The 26,195-nt window shown below is 37.2% G+C and overlaps 1 protein-coding gene across 1 annotated transcript in view; it reads left to right on the forward strand.

Moving 5' to 3' along the window:
• Nucleotides 1-19,987, forward strand: part of nr3c2 (nuclear receptor subfamily 3, group C, member 2) — an 82,597-nt gene extending 62,610 nt beyond the window's left edge. The window contains exons 4-9 of the mRNA XM_077246653.1: nucleotides 4,003-4,119; nucleotides 5,779-6,096; nucleotides 8,602-8,746; nucleotides 10,816-10,946; nucleotides 14,551-14,708; nucleotides 16,151-19,987. Of these exons, the coding sequence (XP_077102768.1) occupies nucleotides 4,003-4,119; nucleotides 5,779-6,096; nucleotides 8,602-8,746; nucleotides 10,816-10,946; nucleotides 14,551-14,708; nucleotides 16,151-16,306 (1,025 nt within the window). The 3' untranslated portion in view covers nucleotides 16,307-19,987. The remainder of the gene's footprint in view (nucleotides 1-4,002; nucleotides 4,120-5,778; nucleotides 6,097-8,601; nucleotides 8,747-10,815; nucleotides 10,947-14,550; nucleotides 14,709-16,150) is intronic.
• The last annotated feature ends 6,208 nt before the right edge of the window (nucleotides 19,988-26,195 follow it).

Raw genomic sequence — 26,195 nt, forward strand, 5'->3', positions numbered from 1 at the left:
TTTTCCCATCAACACACTTCCTCATCCATTTTCAAACTCCCATGCAAACCACAGTCTGTAGCATGGCTATGATTTCCATATGTGTTGTGCAGTGATTCTTTTTCAGACAGCTCAGCAGATGCTTATTATTCAAAAGCCATCAGTGTCTTGGCATGTCATCATGTTTAATGATATTCAGTGTCAGTCCTTCACAACTCATCATTTATAGGCTTATATTGAACTTGCTAGACCATTAAAGGGGGTCCCAGTGGTGGTGGGTGGACAGGTTTGAGAAACACTGTGCTAGACCATAATGAAACAAGAGACCTAAGTTCAGAGTTTTCGAAACTTTTCTGTGACTTGGTAATTATAATACTGATGGAAATTGCACCGATCTACTGCAGAGGTTTATATTTATTATAATATTATTAATATTATATTAATAATAATCATAATAATAATATAATTAAAATAAGTCACATTATAGTGTTCATATATATATATATGAAAACTATAATGTGACTTATTTTAATATATTTCAGTTTTTACTGTATTTTTTGTTCAAAATAAATGCAGAAAAAACATAAATATTAGTACAATTCAAAATAATTGTTTTCTATTTCATTTTATAAAATGTAATTTATTCCTCTGATGGCAATGCTGAATTTTTAGCATCATTATTTCAGTTTTAAGTGTCACATGATCCTTCAGAAAGCATTCTAATATGCTGATTTGGTGCTCAAATAATATGCTTTATTATTATTCATATTTAAAAGTTATGCTGCTTAATATTTATGGGGAAAATGTGATACATGTCAAGGTTCTTTGATAAATAGAAAATGTCAAAATGCCAGCATTTATTTGAAATAGAAGAGTATACATTGTTTTATCAATCAAAGATGCTTATAAATATATTGTAGTCACATATAAAGTCACAGTTGTGAGATATAGTTTTTTTTTTTAAGCAGAAATGGCTTCCATAATTTATAGCCCTAAAAATTAATTTGAAATAAGCTTTTAATGACAAAAAGTGAAACTCCACAAACTCCACCTTGTCATGCTTGAGTTTGACAGACATACATACTGAAACATGACAAAATTCAGAGTGCTTTTTTGTCACTGTAGTGTTAACAGGTCTACAGTACAACTCTACAGTCCACTAAACAGGTCATACGTGTCATTTTTTCCTCACCTCAAATAACCCTGTGTTTGCCTATGCACCGGTGCTTTCAGTATCTGCCATCTCTTCCGTCTTCTGGGTGATACCTTTGTTCTTTGACATCAATGCAAAATGAGACACCCTTTGTGTTTAAGCAAATCGGATGACGGCTATCACATAGTGGCATCTGCGTTTCCAACATCAATATATTTTCGGACATAGGTCATGACCCTGTATTTTTGATATGCCTGAGGTTACAAAAGCATGTTTTCTGGTCAATTGATGACAGCTGCTTCTTACTGTTTCAATTTAGCACTGTAATCACAACATCTAATTCTGATTCTGAACTATCTGGCTTTCTTAGTTTATTAATCTGTATTTTACCCTCAAGGCAGCTCTAAGTCTTATGTACAGCAAAGCCTCTGAGAAAACGATTCATTTACATGTATTGTACAAATATATAACATGTTTTTTTCACTGGAAATTAAAGCACTGTTTGACGTTCTATACAGATAAAGCGGTAGCTTTTCAACCTTGGACCAGATACAATTTCTAACAGGAAAGCAGAGGATTGCAAAGTGCAGGAAGTACACGTGTGGAAATAACAAATGATGAGAGGAAACTGGAGCAGAGTATTTTCATAAATGATTAGAGCTGGGTTATGGTTTGTAATTTAACTCACATGTGTCTGTTCATACAATAATCCCTCTGAAGACTGAATCTGGTCGTGTTGAAAGAACATAAAATGAGAGTTATTTGCTGCAGTTTACATCAATAATAATAAAAAACATATTTAGCAGAGTGATTCAATCTCCTACTTAAGAAATTGAAATTGGTAATGCCATTACCACACTGTTATTTAATCCCTGGAGGTCATGGAGCTGTTGGTTGCCATAAGCTACTAAAGCAAGTGCTGCATTGGGTGGCGGATCATTTTCTGAACTCCCTTTGCTAGTCAAGCTCAGCTAAACTTTTTCAGATCACTGACGGTTGTTAAAGATCAGAGGTCACTGGGTCTCATTGAAAATGGCAGATAACTTTTTTTACTGCAGTCTGAACACCCCTGATTGCCTTAATGATGCAGTGAGTCACATGTTTGGAAGAGATTTGAAGTACATGGTGAAAGAACTAGACAGATGCTTATTCATTGGCCGGTGTTTTTCTATGCTACGTGTTATAGCTAACGGCTAATGTGAAAAGGGGCGGCTTATTCATCTTACCAAAAGCAATCTTATGGTGCAATGTACTGTAATTGTCTTAAATTCACCCAAAAGGATAATCATTAAAATATTTCCTTTTATGTCCTGCAGAAGAAGAAAATAAGTTGGGTTTGGAATGATATGAGGGCGAGTAAATAATGCCAGAAATAATATTTTTGGGTCAACTATTTCTTTAAAATTAATATGAATTTTAGTATTGTCTCACCATGAAAACAGAACTTAAAACTTTCAACACTAAAAACGCACAATGAGAAACAAACAAAAAAATGTTGAAATAAATTGAGAAAACAATAGCTAAACAATGACATACTACTGTGATAGACCATAATATGCACTTGCTGTGATTCTTTAAGCCAGTGAACATAAACACCACACAGATATAGATCCACAACCTACAGTGTGCTGAAACACTACAATACTTGACGTTCCTCTTTCGTCCTCAGGCACACAAACAGCCTCTCTGCTACCTTTGTCCATAAACACCTTTACGAACACACGTGCGCTGATACAGACACACAGAGCACGATACAGTCCATGTAAGTGCTTCTGTTGGGATAATGATTAACAGGATTTGTGGGGCAGCTGTGGAGAGTGGTCAGAGAGTCAGCCGAACAGATTTCAGGTCTGATTTGTGTCTGTATTTGGGTGGTGAGGTGGAGGAGGGCTTCGTTGTGTTTCCTGTGTCGCACTTTACGGTTTTTTAGAGCAAGAAAAATGGGCTTATGTAAGGGGTCATGTGATTTAGCCAGAAATAGTGGCGAGGCTACAGCTGCTGTTGCTCCGTTTGCAGATCCTGGGCTTTTTTGGCAGCTTTTAGACAGACTCCCTGAGCATTTTCGCCAACCACCGAAAACACTCATTGTGCCTGTCTGCAGCCACACGGTCCATGAGCGCTAAAGGAGAGTGCCCTCGTGTAGGTAGCACGTCCTTCCCATGATGCACGAGTGAAAGAGGGGGTGGAATATGGGTAAGAGAATGCAAGAGAGATGTACATGGCCACAGTGCCTGGATGCGGCCCTGCGGCGCGGTGCTCCGGCCCGTGGAGCGCGTGGGTGTGCGTCGAGCCAGTGGAGCGTAATGGTGCTCTGAAACGAGAGCTGTGGCCTTGGCTGAGGGAGGCAGCGCATGAGGGATTCTCAGGCTGTTACGGCCTCTGTTGTAGTGTCCCGTGCCAAGACATCAGCCAACCCATGACACACTCAAAAACACTATTTGGGATGGCTCATTTGTGCTCGATGATAATAGTGAGGGGCGTAAAGTGTAGGACAGCTGTCTTCTTTTCATCGGATACTTACAAAGAGGTGACCAGAATGCATCACTGTGTCCTTGCGAAGGTCCCACTCTGACTAATGGATGTAACTGACATCTTTTATTTTTTTGTGTTTCATAATAAATTTAATTCAATTCATATTATATTGAGGAATTATTCAAATTAACCAAAATATATAGATTTATTTTTTTGTTAAAAAGCCCCCACAGAAAAACATATTTAATGTACTAACTGGGTGTTAAATTGACAGCTCATTATTCATCTGACCGTGAGAGAACTAATTGTTAATTTCTGTAACAATTCCGACAGAAAAAAAGGATACAGACATGGAGATTTCTACAGAGATCTTGAACACTTTCTATTTCTTCTTGCAGGTCAGCACAACTACCTATGTGCTGGGAGGAATGACTGTATCATTGACAAGATTCGGCGGAAAAACTGCCCAGCCTGCAGAGTACGGAAGTGTCTACAAGCTGGGATGAATCTTGGGGGTAACTGAATTTACTTACTATGGGACTAAAATGGGACTAGTTGTGCAATGATATGAAACAATTATACCGTCACACCTGAGATCATTCATCTTAAAATATATAAAACAAAAATATATATTATTGTGAATGTTATAATAAGAGGCACTGCATTTTGAAGTAAAGATTTAAAATGTTCCACAGAAGAAAAAAAATGTTTTTTAATAAAAGGTAAGTGACTTAAAAGAACATATTGAAAAGTACTTCACATACATCTGTGTTTTCAATATAATTGCAACACAATATGAGTGTGTACTTGGGGAGCTGTTTAAAACTTTGAGAGTGTGGTTGATTTCCGAAAGATTTTGGTTGTCGGTGTAACAAATGCTAGGGAAGCGTCACACTGATTAGGGCCACCTTATTATTAAACCCAACAAACATTGGGTTTTCCAGTGCACATCAGTACAGCCATGTAAACTACTTTTAGATTAACTAGTGATTCCAAATGCAGAAACTGACAAAAACACAACCACAAATACCAGGAGAAATAAAAAACAGTGGAGTGTCATGATGTTCATCTGTAATGTTTGAAGAATCACAACATTTAATTGGCCAGCTCTGATCAAAGCCACTTCTCTACATGATTGGGTTGCTAAATGTCAGTTTGTTAGAGAAAAAAAAAAAAAAAGTAAAATAAATAACAAATGTGTGTGTCTCATATATAGTTTATCTTAATGCAGGTATCATCACTGAATAACAGAGTATTTAGCTGTAGTTCAGTAATTACAGAAATGACATTAAGTTCCAGTATAGAATGAGAATTATGGTGCTTCTTTGATGTCATTACTTGAGAGAGGTCATTCTGATTTTTTACCAGTATATATGTATATATATATATATATACACTGAACTATACACACATGCTGAATGATATAATATCACTATTTTTTCTTATATAAGCATATGATTTGAAAACATTAGTTAATAATGTTGATTTAAGTTAATATATATTGTGGATCCCTGGATCTGCAAAAGTTCATAACCTCTGTTTCAAAACCTAATGTTTTTTTTAAGGTTAACTTATGGTTAAAGGAAAGTGTATATTTTAGGTTCTATTGATATACTATATACATTTTGTTTTACCAGTTTTTCATCAAGAAAAAAAATGATAAATGACTATGCATTTAAAAGATTAGAAAGTCTCTAAATATTTCACAAATTTGTTGAGAGCACAAAATCTGAGTATTTATTGGGACTAGCACATATGGCACCTTCAGTCTCACTTACTGATGTGATATGAAATCTGTTGGCACAGGAATCTTGCAATTAATATCAAATTGGAACACACACACAGTCAATTAACAGCATCCTGCTGAACTACATAAGAGGTCACATCTATACAGCAGGGATTTAAACTGTGATCCCTGCTATAAGATCCATCTCTACTTCAATAATTACTTCTATCAGCTTCAGCTCCTTTCAGATATGAAAAACTGCAAGAACCACGCTCCCAGACTACACTGGGGGTCTTTTCATTAATATCTTGTTCGTTTCAAATTATTTATCTCTCTTATAAATCATTTTAAGAACCTTCAATGTTTAACATTAATTGTAATTATTCATAAAATGGATCAGGCTGCTGAAGCGAACAGCTTTAATAATACAACGTTTGTTATTTCTCAGCACGGAAGTCGAAGAAGTTGGGGAAGATCAAAAGCATTAGCGAGGAGTCTTCCCTGCAGAACTCAAAGGAAGGGCCTCCGTTTCTGACCTCCGAGAAAGAGTTGAGCTCATCCACCGCTCTCGTCCCCCACGTCCCTGCGGTAGGACCGTTTCTGTCACCAACCGTGTGTAGCGTCCTGGAGCTCATAGAGCCTGAAGTTGTGTTCGCTGGATATGACAACACACAGCCCGACACAACCGACCACCTGCTCACCAGCCTCAACCAGCTCGCCGGCAAACAGATGATCCGAGTGGTCAAGTGGGCCAAAGTACTTCCAGGTACGATTCCAGGGCACATTTTGGTTGTTTCTCAGATTCCGTCTTCGTCTTCTGCAGTATTCTGAAGTATTCGTTGAGCTCTTAGTCTCTGAAATGTGCTTAGAAAGCATTATTACAATCCTTGACCTGTCAGGTGCTTTGGTATAGTTCAATAGGGAGGTCATTTTCAAATTCAAAAGACAATTTACATAAAAAAAGACAATTTACATAAATCAAGTTCAGAAGATCTATGTAAAGAGCCCATGCTCAATTCTTTAGGCGTTTAACAAGCACTGACACTTGAGAAAAATGTAAGGGTTGAACTTTATATTAATTTATAGTATACTGTACCACTCAAAAGTTTGTGGTCAGTCAGATTTGTTCATGCTTTTGAAAATCTCTTATGCTCACCAAGTCTGTGATAATTTGATCAAGAATCCAGTAAAAATGATATTGTGAAATATTATTACAGTCTAAAATAACTTTTTTTTATTATTATTAAAATGTTATTATTCCTGTGATGGCAAAGTTGGCCATTACTCTAAAATCATTCCAATACACTGATCTGGTGCTCAAGTGACATTTCTTTTTTTTTTTATCAATGTTGAAAACATTTATTTCAGGATTCTCTGATGAACAGAAAGCTAGAAAGAACCACATTTATTTTAAATCTTTTTATAACCTCTTGACTGTCACTCTTGATTAATTCAATGCATCCTTTCTGAATAATAAAAATATGATTTTTTTTTTAATTACTGACTCCAAACTTTTGAATGGTAGTGTATGTCCACAAGCTTCCGAGTGAGTTTCAAAACCATGACAAAAGTAGGTTGCCTACTATAGAGGAATCAAAGGTTGATTTTGTCTGTGGTCACAGTAATCGATCGAGAATCACTAGCATATGTGGCATGAATCGCACTATATTATACAATAAAACATCCCATGCAACTCATATTAAATATCTAATTGTGATTTTTAGAAAAATCTGTTTTTGCCTTTACAAATTAAGTTTTCAAGGTACCTTGCTACAAGACGGTAATTTGCTGTATTGCAATTATTTGATACCAGGGTGTCTGCTTGCTATATCCGGATATATAAATAGAAGGCTGAAATCACACCAGGGCAAACTGGCTCACTGACTTTCAAAGACTTCCCAGACAGGCTTTGGGCAGTCAATGCATCACACGCTCAGCCAATCTACAAGTGATCACTTGCAGATATCCATTATTAGTTATTTAGTTCTATACCCACATTGTTCTGTGAATCACATGTGAAGGAGTCAAAAACAGCTGATAAGGATGAGAATTTGATGGGAAAAAATAAGGTGTATTACAACACTTAAGTTTTTGCAAATTTCATTGACAATAATTTCAGTTTATAAAAGGATAATGTAAGAACATTATCATTTATAAGAAAGGATAACACAAGGGACGCTTAGAGATTGCCTGGAACGTTACTGTAAAAAAAGAAATATTACATCGAATTTGCATATTGCAGACAAGCCAAAAATAGTCTATGTTTCACAGATAAGTTTATACTCTAGTGTGTCCTCGTGTGGCTAAAATTATAGCTTGTGGGTGACTTCACAGCTCTCAATGTGTGTCTTGGCAAGACTCCAGTCTGCTGTATTGGTAACAGTCTTTGACAACAGGACAATGAGTGGAAACCTTCAGTGATTCATGTAAATCTGATTGTGCCGAGTGCACAGCAAGGCTTTTTCATTTGTGAACAAATTTCAGCAGCTCTAGAAATTTCAAATTTCTCAGCTCCCGTCCTTCGGATGAGACGTTAAACCGAGGTCCTGACTCTCTGTGGTCATTAAAAATCCCAGGATGTCCTTCGATAAAGAGAAGGGGTGTAACCCCTGGCCAAATTTGCCCCTTGGCCTCTGTCCATCATGGCCTCCTAATCATCCCCATATAATGATTGGCTTCATCACTGTCTCCTCTCCACCAGTAAGCTGGTGTGTGGTGGGCGTTCTGGCGCAATATGGCTGCCGTCGCATAATCCAGGGGGATTGCACATTGGTGGTGGTTGAGGAGATTCCCCCTTCTATGTAAAGCGCTTTGAGGTCCCAGAAAAAGCGCTATATAAATGTAACAAATTATTAATTATTATTATTATTAGAATCGACCGTACACTGTTAAATTCCCAACAGCCCCACGCATTGCATTAACTAAGTAAGACCTTACTTGCTCTTTCCAAACTTAATGTTACTATCCACATCCACTATGTCCTTTTTAAACAAACAGTATGGATGTTCTATCATTATTTACTCATCTTCAGATCATGCTAAACCCTTATGCTGTAATTTTTCTGTGGAAAAAATTTCTGGGTTGTTTTTTGTTTGTTTTTTGTGTGAACAAAAGCACAGGATAGTAGATTCTATTTTGTTTCTTAGAGCCTACAGTTATGGCTTAATATTAGCTCTGCTTCAGGGCAAGTCATGCCCCTGAGTATCCCATGTGTCTCTTTGCTCTGTGTTAACTTGCCCTTTATGTCCCCCCCCCCCCCCCTTCCTTCCAGGTTTCCGCAGTCTACCCATTGAGGACCAAATCACACTAATTCAGTATTCCTGGATGTGTCTCTCCTCCTTCTCCCTCAGCTGGAGATCCTACAAACACACCAACGCCCAAATGCTCTACTTCGCCCCTGACCTCGTCTTCAACGAGTAAGCTAACTCACACAATGCATGTTTACTTCATTTAGAGATGTTGATTTCCATAATATTCAAAATCCATCCAAACATTTTAAGTAAATGGAACAAAACCAAAAAAACTTGTTTTCAATAAACTACAACACACAGACAAGAATTGGCTTTAGATTAACCCTGTCTATGGAATTTGGTGCTTCAAGTTACACAAGTTAAGATAATGATACAAAATGATAAACTCAATAAGCATGTTCCCTGCAGGCCTACGACTGTGACCTCAACCCAGTCACTTCAATTACTCCTCTAAGAAATACATTTTCCCTATAAACGCTTCTTGATAACATTTTATCAGGGCAGAGTTAGGTCAATGGGGCACATAATCAGCACAATCGACAAGAAGTGTTGAGTGGAAAGATAGTGGTTGTGTGCTTTTCAAAGCTAAATGTCCATTTATTGAGTGAAGTGGGAGAAGAGTAAAAATAGAGCACAGCAACCCCTGCAGGTAAATTGGAGTACTTCATTGTATTTGCCAAATGACTTGGAAAGAACTTGGGCAAAGTTGTCTTTACAGAATTAATTGGCATGGATACATTAATATATGCTCAGCACCTTATGTGCGACTTCCACACATCCCGATGACAAACAGTCACGCATATTTTCTGGCACGCTGACACAGTTCTGAACGAGCTCTGTTGCTTGAACGATTAGCAGTCCTTCAGCACAGTCTCAAAGACTTGCATTTTAACTCCTTTTTTAAATCATTCAACCTCCTGACAAACCATGAATCTGTTTATATGAGATTGTTACAATAATCGAAGGGATGTTCTCCAGGTAATTTAAGCTATGCACTGCAGGCAGCAGAGTGTAGCCATCCACAATATTTGCAAAAAAACAAAACAAAAACACTATATATTATATATATATATATATATATATATATATATATATATATATATATATATATATATATATATATATGCAGTTCAGTGTTTTATTATTACATTTTAATATTTGGTATTAAGGACATTTTGGTCACCAAATGTTCAATGTAAAATCTAGGTCCTGAATCAAAACCAGTTGAGAAGCACTGCAAGACTAGCGCAGCAGTGCCCTTAAAAGATATTGATTGAAAACATTGTATGTCTACCTTGAAACAAAAGTTTCCAGGTATCGAGTTGCGACACTTTTCAGTGTCCTCTAAAAGTATGTCAAATGGAGCCAGAAATATAAGTTCACATATGTATGGTGATATGCACAACTTTCACACCTCTCATAATATTCATTAACATCACTTTTAAAAAAAACTCTCCATGGCAACTGAAAGAAGAGTCACGATAAAAGCCATTTTTCTTCTGTCGTTCTCAACAAAATCGATAATTTATGAGAGAATGTGTATGGAGTAAATAGAAGGAATAATAAGAAAAGCAATTCTAACGAAACCATAAACTGAGATTCTTACAGCTGCTGAAACGAGGAATTGAACTCTTCTCTCATTCCATCTGAAAACAGAAGGTTAGAATATTAAACAAAAATCTCTCAGACTGGAAGAATGGGAAGTTAGAATCAGTTCTGGCAGACAAACCTGATCACAGAATGACAGCAGGTTACAGGGCTTTGGAAGACAGATACTGTACATGTATTCAACTAGTCAGGTGTGCAGAAAGACAGACAAACACCTAAAGCCAAACAAACTGGCAGATCATCAAATCTATCAAGTAAATTATTAACCATCTATTCTGTGATCTATTGAAGCCTTTGTGAACATAGCTTTCTTTATTTCAGGCCACGAAGATAGAATTCGTTACATTTATGCATTAGAAAGAGGCTTTAATCCAAAGTGACTTACATTGTGTTCAAGGTATAAAGCATTGCCTGGGAATAAAACCCATGACCTTGGCATTACAATGCTACGATCCTCACTTCAGAAATCATTCTGATATGCGGTTTTGGTGTTCAAGAAACATTTCTTATTATTTGCCATGTTGAAAACAGCTTTTATATATTAGGTATATATCTATATTCATAGAAATATTTGACAATGTGACAATGAAGTTGTTTACAACAGATCCTCTCAATTTCTCTCCCAGGGAGCGTATGCGACAGTCAGCCATGTACGATCTGTGTGTGGGCATGCGGCAGGTGAGCCAGGAGTTTGTCCGTCTACAGCTAACTTACGAGGAGTTCCTTGCCATGAAGGTTCTGTTGCTGCTCAGCACAGGTGAGATTGTGCGCACAGATGTGCATCTTGCACGTGTGTTTCAAACACAACCACAACATACCGAGAGCCAGCCAACAATAGAGGGAAATAAGCAAACGCATGAATGAATGGATGCAAACGTGACGAGAGAAGACCTTTAGTACCCCAACTGAGTACGTGGGTGTGTGAGATAAGAGACATTTGATGGATCACATTAATTGAGACAACAAATTGTAAATACTTCTTTTTCCTTACAGCGTGGGTGGCTGAAATCATATTTAGGCATATGCATAATTAATACTGTATAAAAAGTATACATATAGATATACTATAATTGATAATATATAATGAGGACATAGTAAGAGTAAGTATAATTAATCATTAATAATAATGATAATAATGATATTATATTATATCTAATTATTATTTAATAATATAGTATAATATAATATAATGCCTTTTGGATGCTAGATCAGGTTGGCTGTCATATAGTGTACAAGATCAGCACACACACGCACCCATGGCTTATAGCATATGAGACTGAGGTAAAGTTTGAGTTCTGAATTCTCATACAGGATAGATTTTGGGATCCACAACCACTTGCTGATCCCTTGGAGCCCTTCCAGAGAGCCCTGCTGTACTTAATAAAATCCAGTCAGGAGATGGGCACTACTCCAAGAGCTGGTGTTTTTCTCTCCAAAAAGGGAGCTTCATGGAAGGAGAGAGAACGGGAGAAGTGTAGTCAGGGATTGTACATAATTGAAGAGCTGAGGGTTTTGATGGAGCGATTCTTTAAAAAAAAGAAAAAGCTTTCCTCATACAAAATCAACATAAAAATAAAAGTTAGATGTCCTTTGCGGACTAAATCCTTGATGGAGCTTATGTATGTCGTTACTGTTTTAAGGGGTAATGACATATGCTGTGCTGTTAAACATGTATGAGATCTCCTGGGAAGAGCTGTTTTGTTTTATAAATAAACTGGTATTTGTATTTCACTGGAAAATCAACCCGTTACACAAATTATTGTGGATTAGAGCGCATCATCGTTATGATCTACTTTATATGCAAATGTTTTGTTTCTATTAATGCTTTTGTATTGCGTAAATACAATAGAGAGAGAGAGAGAGAGAGAGAGAGAGAGAGAGAGAGAGAGAGAGAGAGAGAGAGAGAGAGAGAGAGAGAGAGAGAGAAAGAGAGAGAGAGACCTGTTATTCCTCTTTGACCTTGGCTAAGGTTTCAAAAGCCCTGCAGGCTCTCACATGACCTTATTTGCAATAGTAGTGTTGACCGGCTAAATTGTAAGTCACTAAACTAAATCCTCTCTTGTTTTTTGCCTGTTTTATAAAGTCCATTTAAGCTTTTTTTTATTTTATTTTTTTGGCTTGTTGTTGACACAGACATTAGGAAAGAAATATTCTCACAGATGCTGCTTTTGTGCAAAAAGCTATATGTTTAAAAGGTGTCAGTGGGATGGTATTGTTATCAGTATTAATTTCCTTGACAGAAGTCTTTTGTTGAGTGAATCTTACATTCATTTTCATCAACAATTACACCGTGTACGTCAAAGTATTTGGACAGCTGTTTTTTGTTATGTTATGTCTTTGCATTATACAACAAAATATAAAATGAAGTAGCATTAATTTGAAAGAGATATGACAGGCAATCTGTTTAAGCTTTTAAATGATAAAATTAAAAATTTTAACTAACATTAATATAAGTGTAGCTCAATCGACAACACTTAATTTTTGATTTCGACAAATTAATTTAATAATTAATATTTATAATAAAAACGTTTAAAGTTAATGTGGCCAATCCGTAAACGTTAAAATACTCACTTGATTAATAGTATATCAAGACATAAACAATAAGCAAGTCAATATGCACCGTTTTAGTAAGAAAAAAAAAGCTTACTAATCTTTTGTGTAAAGACATATGAGCATTTTACAGTTTTGCCTTGATAAAATTCAAAATATTTTTTTATAATATTGTAAGCTTTACATTTCTGTTTTTAAAACCTCAAAAAAGGCCTCATTCATTTACATTTTAAGTGCCTCGCCATTACAGTACCTTGATTCTTTTTTAAAGAAAAAAGGGACAAATCAAAGATAATTGTTGTGGTATTCAACATAATACCACAAGTGTTGTTGACTGACCTTAATTTTATTGAACCCTCTGTATCTCCACATCCAAAGTTGTTACTATCAATAGCATCGGTTTTATGTTAATCTACAGAACAGTGTATTAATCAGTGTACTGACTCATCATCGCCTCACATGCTGCAATGCTCTTTTAACTGACTCTTCCTGTCAGATATGTCAACAAAATGACAGATCCTACTGGCAGAAGAATGTATATCTTTTGACAAGACACCAATTAGCGTGGCGTAATCACCCCACATTGTATTCAGTGGGGCTCTAAATGGCTCCTGTGGCGAAAGAGGCTGGATGTGGGTCAGTGGGAGAGAAGAAAACAGGTGGGGGTGATTGCGGGTTCAACACACACCTGCTGATGAACGACGGTGCTTTTCATTCAACACACAGTCCAGAGCTTGAACCATCCTGAAGGACTTCTTGTTGTAATTTGGTAATGTTAACAAAATGTGTCATCTTTTTAGTTTGTTCCGTGCTAAGAATTGGGAACATGTTTGTGCCTTAAGGCAACACTGAGTATTATTAAATGATGTTGGTTCTTGCATTTTAATCATTTCCATAATTATCAGTACATCTTACGGTGCTTCTAGGTAATTGCTTTTTTAGCATATACTGCTTTGTCTGCAAAAACGTATTGTTATTATCAAAATCACTTTGAGACAAACAGAAATGAAACAATGGGGTGCAACAAATCTACTAATTTCATCAGAATAGACTTTATTTGCATGTTGTTGAAAGATATGTAGAAAGATGGGTGAGGATGAGCCGTTTCTTTTACAGCTGTCCAGAAGCTGATTGTCATTTCACGTGGTTGGCTGTAGGCCATAAGTGCACTTGTTCTCTACACGATAGGAGAGAATTACTCCCTTCAACCTGAAGGAGATTCTATCTCTCGTCTGCCAAAAGTGAAAGTACTTTTTAGTACTTTGAGTTAATCCTGAATAACTTTACACAAGGGAACATTAATCACCTGAGAAGGTAGACTGCGAGACAGACAGATAAGATGGAAGGATGAATAAAGAGACTGACATAGAGACACATGCATCTTAAAGGATATAGTGTTGTTTCACTCACACTTTGGGGTAGTCGTGGCCTAATGCTAACCCAAAGGTTGCGGGTTCGATTCTCAATACCGGCAGGAAATGACTGGAGCAAGGCACCTAACCCCCAAAAGCAAAAATGGCTGCCCACTGCTCTGTGTGTGTGTGTGTGTGTGTGTGTGTGTGTGTGTGTGTGTGTGTGTGTGTGTGTGTGTGTGTGTGTGTGTGTGTGTGTGTGTGTGTGTGTGTGTGTGTGTGTGTGTGTTCACTGCTCACAGCTCCTGATGTGTGTGCACTAACTTGGATGGGTTAAATGCAGAGGACTTATTCAAGGGGTTACCATACCTGACCTTCATATGTCACTTTCACTTTCATATAGCGTGTACTGGCCACTGTTACAAAGTGACATCCTTTTTTTTTTTTTTTTACTGACAGTGCCTAAAGATGGCCTGAAGAACCAAGGGGCATTTGAGGAGATGCGAGTGAATTACATCAAGGAGCTCCGCCGCTCAGTTGGGAAAGCCACCAACAATTCCGGCCAGACATGGCAGCGCTTCTTCCAGCTCACCAAGCTATTGGACGCCATGCATGAAGTAAGTTGAAACACTCCCCTGTTATCGGCTAATAGATCAAAGTCAGATGCAAATCTGCTCTAATTATCCAGAGTAAGTTTATTAAGCTCATTGGTCTCTCACAACAGTTCCCTTAAGAGGCACTCATACACATCTAGAAATCCTATCTATACCTCCCTAAACTAATCCCTGTCATGTAAGATTTGTCATAATTATGCTAATTTTATTTTAAAATAACGTTCAAGCAAAGCAGTTTTAAGGTTCTTGATTTGAACATGAGACACATTATATAAAATAGGGATTTTCCAACTTTTTTAAGCATAGTTATATGTTCTTGAATGAAGTTCTGTGTGAGAAAAATACTAAGCAAGAGATTATAAAAAAAAAAAACATGTTGTGGCCAAAACTAAATAATCAGCTTTTGTATTGTCATTGCTCTAAAGCCACAAGAAATTAAATCATTATCCTGAAAATACTTTGTATTAAGCTGACTGTCTTTTTTTCTACCCACTATTAAATGTAAGATATTTAAGCTTTGTTTTTAAGGCTGTCATTGGAATAAAATAGGTTGTAATTAAGCTCTTGATTTATGACAAGATACATTTTTGCACTAAACATATCTTATTTAATATCCTAAGTTAACATCCTTGGGGTCCCTGGACCTCAACTTGAAAACCCCCAGATGTAAATAAAAGGGACAGAGTTTCTAGAATTTGTTTCTAGTCGTAGAAATCATCAGCTTTATTTTAAAAGTATCTGTAGTAAGTGCAGAACCCATTCTGTCTAAAAAAATGATATCTAAATACATAAATCTGTTCTTATTTAAATCAAATACCTCAAATATTTGTCAAAAAAATCAGAATGAGCTGATATTTATGCATCCTCACGAAGTGACTCACAAAAGTTTATGTGATTAGAAGCTGAAAAACATTCATGTTTAAAATCACTGGATGTTAAAATATTACAGTTTTATCACAGTATATTACAAATATTTATTTTAATATTAATATTACAGATTATTAAAGAGTTATGTCAAGTGTGCATTCAAATGAAAAACTCCCATCCTTCATGTTGCCACTGAGAGATGAGAGCCGCAGTTCATTTCTGAGAGCTGTTCATTTCTAATCACTTTCTGCATTGCTGCCAGCTCAACATTTTGTAATAGCACACAAAAGTACTGGAAAAGATGTTTTGAATTGCACTTGAGGGCAAAGAACAATTGACAGCAGTGTTGATTTATTAATTTGTAAGATGAAGAGAAACATGTTCTGCCTAAAAGCACTTTGGTCAGTTAGACGGAGCATCCATAAATGAGCTCAGCCGCTATACTGTCTTTTCTTTTCTAATACATCAATACATGTTTACCCAGACTCGTGTTTCACCAGAATATTAATGATAAGCACTGTCATCTTGAATTAAATATGACAGTTCCCTTGACTGAAGTGTCCTCTCTCTCTTTACAGCTTGTGGGGAGCCTGTTGGACTTTTGTTTCTACACTTTCCGTGAATCCCAGGCTCTAAAAGTCGAGTTTCCTGAGATGTTGGTGGAAATTATCAGTGACCAGATACCAAAGGTGGAGTCAGGCCTAACAAACACCCTCTACTTTAACAAGAAATGACTGAAAGCTTGCAAAAGGATGGGGAAATGAAGGATCAAATGAGAGGGAAAAACAGAAGACTCCCAGCCCTCAGAGAGCCAAAAAGAGCAAGCCCGCTATGCACAAAGCAAGGCGTAACGTGAGGCTTGGTTTAAAGCCATATAAGGCTTGCATAGTGAGGGAAGGCAAAGAGTGATCTCTGTACCCGGCTAACAGAGAAGAACTCATATTTCATGTGACTGAGCGTTTCTTACCCCCAAAGACAATGCTGACAATGTTCTATATGGATATGAAGCCATATTCTTTGGTAAAGCTATAGTGCACAGTCACATGTGACACACAGTGTACACACACACACACACACACACACACACACACACACACACACACACACACACACACACACACACACACACACACACACACACACACACACACACACACACACACACACACACACACACACACACACACACACACACACACACACACACACACAGTAATATGGGCCCACTTACTAGACATATCCTTGACTCCCAGACCTGTCAATCTGCCAGTAAATGCCATTGCATTCTTATGTAACTCTCTAAAATTTTGGCGCTCATAAAATTCAGATTTTATACTGCTCGTTATAGCTGGTTTAGACAGAAATATGTCCAGAACCGTACCACTTTCAAGAAGCAGAAGATTCAATTGGGGTGTTTGCAAAGACGGAATGAGAAAGAACATAATCAAGGGCTACAATAGATTAAATTAAGCTGAATTGTGACTAATTGGTGCATAAAAGTTATTGTAGAAAGAATCAAATCTAAATTTATCTGCAAAAATGGCATCAATGTATATTTTGATGACTTGAAGTGTTTACATGGAGAGAACTGGCCACGCTGATGGAGTGCTGTGGTGGCCCGGTAATTGATAAGCTGAAAAATGGCAGCTCAACAAAAATGCTATTGGATAGGAGAATTTTTTTTTTTTTTTTTTTTTACATTTGCAATACAGCAAATATTATGTCTCGTCTTGTAAAAAAATTAAGATCACGCAGACACACATGCCACATTTTGTGTGCGAGCTAGGACTGTAGCAAATTTAGTAAATTGTACCTGAGCTGTTACTAAACCAGCTCCCTTTTGACGTTAAGGAAAACGCAGTACTAATTTACAGTTCCAGAGGAGAAAAGCATTTTATACCATTGTAAAGTTTTTGTTTTGTTTCAAAGAATCAATCCAGCTAGAAGCAATTTTCTAACAAGGTGCTTCTGTTTTCTTAACGTAAAAAGTAGACGATTTTCAGTAGCAGCACATGTACAGTTAGATACAGTATGTGATTAATCAGCTTTTTTAAAGCATACAGCTTTCATATTAGTGAACAACAATAACAGTAACCTGCTCATAAACACAATATATGTGTATCTTATGATTATAATTGTGGCTTGTAGGCATATTTTTCAAGCGTTGTACATAGGAAGTTTCTGATTTAAACCACCTTGCAATTAAAACCTGGCTATTTTGGGAAAATACCAGTCGACTTGATAGTACTTGAGTGAATTATATCTAAAAAAGGAATTTGGACCACTGTTTCATGTTTCATAACCCCACTGTGCTACTGATGGAATCAAAAGAGGTACCGCTTTTTCTGACATGCTGTGAGTCTGAAGACAATGAAGGTTTCTGTGTGTTTTGTGCATCTGTGTGTGTGTATTTGTTTTTCTGTTTTTCTCAAATTTCCTAAATCCACAAGAAAGCTTCATTTTTGAGAGGGCATTGTTGATTTTCTCTGTGATAGTATGATGCTATTGGCTGATTTTGATTTGCACAGACACGATAATGTGATAATTGGTATATGTTCTGCTATTGTGTTGGTTATGTAATGTGCTTTGGGTGGGGGGTGGTGAAGGTTTGTGAACTGGAAAGGTCCAAGAACTTTTGATGTTTGCCTTTGTGATGTAGCTGGTTGGTGGTAAGCGACTTTTGGAGGACAAAAATCATAATTATAATAGTTCAAAAAGAACAAATCAATCAATCTGTGGTACCCAGGCAAATCCTATTTCACCGACCTGTCAATACACTGTATGTTGAAAGTTTTTGATGGACCTCAAAGGTATTTACAGTAGTCCCCTAATTCCCCCCCCCCCCCAACCCCCCTAAACTTTCCCTTTTTTAAATACACCAATATATAAATATAAAAGAATAGATGTTAAAAGGCTGATAGGACGTGAAGTATTTTTGAGAGATTCTATTTTGCTGGACACAATATATTAGTAATTTGTCTAAAAAGAGTATATGAGATCTTTTGTAAAGTGAAATGTTTATGCATGCTTTTTGAAAAGATGTTTACAGTGTATTTAAGAAGGGAAACTTGTGCCTTTTTTCTCACAAAAGTTACCATTTTACAGTATCTATTGTAAATAAATCAGAGAATTATTATGTTGAGTTGTATGGAACATTTCTATATTAAATATTTGTCGGCCATCGAGATGTCACACATTTCCCCCTTAACAGTTACTGACTGACCGTAGTCAATCAGAATCCAGAGCAAGACCCAGAGAGCATGATGGATTTTATTTTTCACATCATTTATTTACTTTTCACAGCAAGAGAGACTTGTTTACTCCCTGAATGTCACTAACTTTAAACTTGTCATTTTGGTCTGTAGTAATGTGAACTAATTGTATGTTTTGTGTTTTTTTACCCATCGCTTCGCCTACAAATCTAAAAAAAAAAAAAAAAAAAAACACAACACAACACAACACAACACAGTGCATAAAAATATACATCAAAATCAAACCAAGCAGGAAAACATGGAAAATTAACTTAGAAAATATTTTTTTTTCATCTGTGTTTCACAAGCTATTGATGTCTTGTGAACTAGCAATGCTCTATATTATTATTATGTATACAGAATATGAAAAATATATGGAATCTTTAAAAAAGTATACAAAATATTCAACATTTATGTAAGAAAAACCTAAAGACAGAACTAGGGCAGGGAGCACAACTGAACCTGAACAGCCTGATATGAATTCAGATGTCTATCAGCAACTTAAAGAGAATATAGAATGCCATGCTTGTTGCAGCATGTTTGCAATTTGTGTTACTCCATCACCAAATGATGAAGGCTGAAATACTAAATGTTAGTGTGGATCCACTGGTTGCTTTTGGGTTGCTTGTTACTTCAGCTTTGATAGTCTACATAAGACATTTTAGATGTGTTTTTGGGGAGTCTAACATGTAAAACTATGCATTTGTACAAATCACATTACCACCAAGCAGCACTTTTGTGCAAAATAAGGGCAAAGCATGGTCAAGGTAACCAATATTTTGAAACAGAATAAAATGCAGCTTACTATCGAAAATCCACAGATCTCATTTTGTGTTCGAACATTAACACTCATGTGTTAATGGATTTTGAATTTTCTTTTTTTGGGATAAACCTGAATCTGTGTGCTTTACATTTGTTTGAAGTGACAAAGCCATATCTCTTTTGTGACAAAAGAGCATTTCCTTTTCATATTTTGATTTTTCCCTTTTTTAAATCAGTGCTTTGTACAATACTTGTTAGCAAATCTCCTCAGTACAGAAATATTCAACCTGAGCAAAAGACAGATGCAATTAGTTCCTCTAAACTGTAGATCTTGTTGCAAATCTCGCCATAACTGTGTTTGCAGAAACATCAAGGGATTCCAATAAACCTGTTAACAATTAATTTCTGTGCTCTCTTTCTTTCAGGAATTGGTGTTAATTCTACTGTAAATTTCAGTGTACATAATTTCACAAATGTATTTGATTCCGGCTTTAGAACATCTGCTAATGTTCATCAAGCAAGTTAAGTGCATTAGCAGGTGTATTTGAGTTTTGATATATTTGAATCTAAGTCTATCACTTCTACACAGTCTGGCCAACTGCAAAGTTTATACTTTTATATTGCTTTTGTGAAATTTTTTTTTTTAACTGCAACTCCCGGCGAAAATTTCAGACAATGGATCTTGTCAGAAAGTACTTTTCCAGCAGCCACTCACTAACTTCCACTGATTCTCAAACAACTACTCTATGTAAATGACTGTATACAAATCTGCCAAAAGAGTTGGCTAGTGGGGCACTAACTTATTGTGTTTTACACTTAGGTTCAGTTTGATAATATGATAAGAAAGAGTCTGAGCACTCCAATGTACAGGTATATACCCCAAAAGACTGAAAAAGTGGACTATTTACAAAAGGTCAATATATGAAATGTTGTAAATGTTGTAATAAATTTCAGGCGTTTTTCTGAAACAGACTTTTCAGTGTTTTTGAGTTTCAAACTTACTCTTGTTGACAAACTTTTTACATGGCATCTACCCCTCATGGAGCTGTGAAAGAAGTAGAGATGTTTGTAGGTCCAGTCATGAAAGCTACAACTTTAGAAAGTTGTCCTGACCCTGAAGTGACAGTACTGAAAAAAAAAAAAAACGGGTCAAAAGATTACAGCAGAAAGATCAATGTAAAAAGCCCATTTCTCCTGTTGCCTCCTTACCTGTGGAGACTTCCAGAAATTGCCCCGTTATATATTATATATAAGGTGACTACGGCCAGTGATGCGAATTAATATTACTTCTACCACTGTGGAGAAAGTGGACGCTTCACTGCTAAAATGCAGATTTTCTGAAAATCAAGCTAAAGTCATTCGAATATTAATCCAGTCACTGAAAAAAACTGCTTTCACCTGAGCCAAAGGCCAGCACAACTAACTGTTCAGTCAAGAGGAGTGCAAAACAAAGGCAACTTCCAGAAGGGTTGGTTGGCACAATGTCTGTTGTCCAGCTGAAAGTCGACAGACAGGCATGTGATGCCTTACTAGACAGTGGCTCGCAAGTAACCATCATCTTCAAAGCCTGGTACAAATAGTATCTGTCAGAAGTTCCCATTTACCCAATCTCAGGATTGGCCATTTGAGACTTCCAGTTATGTGATGGTAGACACTGCCAAAATCAAAGGGGCTCAGGAAACCCTTTCAGTCTTAGCCTTGATCTATCCATGACCATGTAGCCCAGACCAAAAACCAGTTATTTTGGACACCAATACTAACCTTTTCAAGTGTTTATGTAGTAACTGAGAGTGAATCAAACAGAAATGACTCCTTCAGACTGTAAAAAAAAGAGCCAAATTCCAAATCAACACTCAGGACCCTAAATCAGATGATTTGTCAATTGGGCACCAATTGAGAACAGACATTTAAGATATCAACTTTAGCAAGACAGATTGTTTCGGAGATGGCACATATTGATTCACATTCAATTCAATTCACACTTATTTGTATAGAACTTTTCACAATACATATCGTTTCAAAATAGCTTTACAGAATATGGATGTTTTTACATTACAATTTAGAGTTATCTGTTATCAGAGGTGACTGTGTCCATGTAATGTATTTCGGCAATGTACATCACACTGTTAGCTTACAATGTATTACATTTTAGATCAAAAACAGACCGTCTTTTCATCGACCTGTTTGACCTGAGCTCTTAAACACAGGACTGAAATCTCTTAAAAACCACAGACTGCCTTCCCATATCAAAATGCATCAGATCATTCCAAATAATGCAAGACGGACTTATAAATCACACATCTTTCAACTGCATAATTCTATATCGTGTCTACAACCTATATATGTGACTATTATGCTTAGATCACACAATTCATGTGTAACCCTTTTTAACACCCTAGTGTGGGGTTCTAAATGTTCAGATCAGGTTGAATGGGCAAAGTAGCATGACACTATACTGAACGTCTAAGTTTATGAGGAGGATTTGAGACAGCAATTTCACTACAACTTGTGAAAGAAGAAAATGTATTGTATTGGTACCATCAAATGAAAATAAGTTCACGTTTGCAAACATACAGTCAATTGAACTAAGAGGAAATCAGACCTGTTGGTATGAGAAATTAAAGAAAGTCTCCCCAAACAGTCTGTTCTTGTTTGTCCTCATATAAAGTCTGATCCTTCCTAAAAATATATATACAAAAATAAAATGGAATAATAGAAAAATAGAAGAAGTAGAAGTAATCACGTGACAGAAAAAAAGATTTACTACCCAGGTAGTTTTAAACTCTGTATCACTCAAGGTATCCGAAGTGTATGGTGTGTTGTAATCTCTTATCTGTATCCAGGGATTGATGACATATTAAGGATACTGAATTCGTTCCAGAGAAAGATGCGTTGTGACATCACTTAGACACTGTTGGCTCGCTGTTCACTCATCCAAGGTCGACTCAAGAAGTATGCATCAACAGAAAACAAAAATAAAAAACCTTTGCAGTATAAAGATTACTTATAACTCATTCACATTCACTTCATCTGAATTGACAACATATACACATGACACATGACATTTCAATTCTTTCTCTTTTCTTTCTTTTCTTAACTTATTCTACAAAGAAAATCCTGGGAGAATATACCCACCTAATCAACATTAAACAGAGCAACATCTGTGTGGGGACACAACCAGAGCCAAGGCAGGAGATTTTTATTGACTTCAGAAAAAGAATAACAAAAAAAAAAAAAAGCATAAACAAAGATACTAAAGGTGACCCTCCTCACAGAGGTAGTACCTCACCAAAACTGACTCGAACAGACAAAATAAATTATTTTATACGGAAAGGCTCAACCATTTCATAATAATAGGGAATTGAAATAGGCCTAATATGTACACATACATAAAACATAAACTTAAATGAAATTAATATTAAAAATACATAAACATCAATTTTACAAGGAAAATAACTCAAATAATAAACTAAAGGAATTGACCCTTCGCTCAGCCCCGCCCTCCCTAGTTACAGTTGCTACGCCTGTCAATCTTTCGCGCCTGGCACGTCTATTACAGTGTGTATGCACCGGTGTCAGACATTCCCAATGAGATAATTAGTAAGTTTTGGCGAACATGTGAAATATCTTAGAGAGCAAGACAAAAGGGACTGCAGTAGCCTATGCATTCGAGGGATATATCCACGACATAATATGCAACCGATTAGAGAATATTTCTTAAAAATTTAAGCTAAAGCCTATAGTTCCAGCGCAATCAGCAGCCGCCTCATATGCTGACCATTCAAATGGGAAACACAAAAATTGAGGAACACCTATGTTCGTGCACAGTAGGGTAAGTGAAATGTGAAAATAATTATAAATCAAACAGCTCATCCATAAATCTTGTGGAAAAACAGTAACACCGGGAGAGCCGCGATCAGATTGGGTTAAAGTTAGCTACTCAGTCAGGGGTAGTAGGCCGTCGATTAAAAAAATGCTGAAATATATTTTAAAGTATGTCAGTGAGCCTCCGTCTTGTCTTTAATCGTCTTATTTTACGTTAAAATATATGCATTATGAACAAAGAACCGTCATTATTTCCAACTTCCAAGCAATAGGTGTTTTTGTTAATCCTGTCGACATTTAGTTGTGAATGGGGTCTCCCACACTGCATGATCAACGCTCATCATTTCTCCCCTTGGCTTTTAGATTTTCAGGAAGGAAAAAAAAACACTCCCCCCTCCACCAGCAACAAAAAATATAACATTAAACACATTTGTTCCTCCACCAAGCAATGCAGTTCCAAAGAGGTTGCCAAGCAACACATGCAGCAACAAAGAATCACAAAGGGCAGTTGCGCAGTAATACTAATATGATGCGGTCACAGCCAGGTGTATGTTTGTTGAGTAATTTACAATGGCTTTGAACGCGGCTCAACCATTCATAGATATTGATGATGTTCGAAGATGCATTCAGGAGATTATGAAAGTCAGCATCATCAAGGAATCACGAAGCCCCTACTCCTCCTCTTGTGTAATAGTCCGAAAGAAAAAGGGAAGCTTAAGACTTTGCACAGACTATCGCACACTTAATGCTCAAACAGTGCCTGACCAGTATACTACTCCCCACATTGATGATGCATTGGACTGTTTGTCAGGGAGAAGATGGTTTTCCGTCTTTGACCTCTGAAGTGGCAATTACCAAATAGCTCTGTCTGAAGAGGATAATGAAAAAAATGCCTTTATATGCCCTTTAGGATTCTATTAGTTTGAGTGTATGCCACAGGGCATAACTGGGGTTCCTGTGACTTTCCAGTACTTGATGGAAAAAGCTGTTGGTGATATGAGCCCGCTTCAGGTCCTTGTCTGCCTGGATAACCTGGTCGTCTTTGGATAGTCGTTGGAAGAGCACGAGGAAAAACTTCTATATGTCCTGGACAGATTAGAATAATTGGGGATAAATGTGTCATTGGACAAGTGTAAATTCTGCCAGACCAAAGTAAAGTATAGACAAATAGTATCTGCTGAAGGCATACAGACCCTGACAAGGTCAAGGCAATCAGTGCCTGGCCACAGCCTATGGACCTTAAGACCTTGAGATCTTTTCTTGGCTTCTATGGGTATTACCGTAGGTTCAAACCCAACTACGCTGCAATTGTCCAACCTCTTACTGAGCTCACAAAGGGTTACACACCTTTCACACTCCCAGCGAGGTAAAAAGTTGGAAAAAGATAAATCCAAAACCAACTGTACCTGACACAGTCTGAGCCCTTCAGAGACAGATGAAACCAGTCATGCACGGTTGCCTTTCAGCAGATCATTCAGAGTCTCTCTAAAACCCCAGTCCTAGCTTTTGCAGACCCCAATAAATCCTACATCTTGCATGTAGATGCCCGTCTAAAAGGGCTATGGTGCTGTATTATTTCAGGAGCATTCCTCCGTACTGCAACCTATGGGAACAAAGATATCCTATCCACCAGTTGGAATTTCTTGTCTTGAAATGGGGGGGAGGGTTTATTGTGGGCGCCACGATTACCTATAAATGCTACCTACAAATTCAACACACATAGTGATGATAATTCACTTACATACATTTTTATCACTCAGTGCCACTGGACATCATTGGCTGGCTGCCTTATCCACCTACGATTTTGATGTGCTGTACCGCCCAGGCAAGAACAATACCGATGCAGATTTGCTGTCCTGAAACCTGGCAAAAGAGGAGAACACAGTTCTTTGTTGGGTTGGCAAAGCATGTCTGAGAACAAAGGTCCATATGCCAGAGAGTTCATATTGACCTAAAGCTCAACAGATCACCTTGGTATGTGGAACAACAAGGGGCCTCACCTGAGTGCATTCCTAATCTGTATGCTTTCCCGGTTCAACTGAAATGTGACTTCTTGGAGCAGAAATCCATGGCAGAATTGGCAAAAGCCCCAAAGAATGATGTTGTCTTGAGGAAAGTAATTGAGGAAAGCGTTGAAGCAAGGGACATGGCCATAGTGAAACAGTAAAATACCCACTGGAGATGAAGTTTCCCAGCTCATCCTGCCTATGGAACTCACAATAACATAGGTCTTCTGGCCTTAGAAAGAACCACATATCTCTGGTAGTAGATTCTACTGGGCCAAAATGTCTTGTGAGGTTAAACAATACATCAATAATTGTGTGGAGTGGAGTATAGCCCTGCATTTCAGCCCAAGCGCCGCCTTATTTGCACCTCTAGGGCCGGGCTTCAGGACATTGAACCTTACACATTCAGACTCTGAGGATTCTGAGGAAGTGGTTTTGGGGTATGTTTTATCTAAGTTGTGTTTTCTTGTCTTTTCAGGTGATGCATCACTTGGACTCTCCAGCATTCTCACAGACTGTCCAATGGGTAAGAGATGATCACAATTAAATGATTTGACTCTTCCTTTACCATGTTTAGGTTTTACCTTATACACTGGTAAGTTGGGCTTTTTGTCAACCACAACATATGGCACAGAACTCCATCGACTTGCATTTTCCCTCTCAGTCCCAGATTACACCATCACCATTCTCGAAGATCTGGGAAACTCAGTAGCAGCGAGCGTGCTTTCAGCGCAGTTTTATACCTAGACACTCCATGTATTTTCTAGGTGTAAAAGGCC

Source organism: Siphateles boraxobius, unplaced genomic scaffold, assembly GCF_051911475.1.
Source record: "Siphateles boraxobius isolate OS27281-9 unplaced genomic scaffold, OSU_SipBor_1 29, whole genome shotgun sequence".
In the NCBI taxonomy this organism is placed as follows: Eukaryota; Metazoa; Chordata; class Actinopteri; order Cypriniformes; family Leuciscidae; genus Siphateles; species Siphateles boraxobius.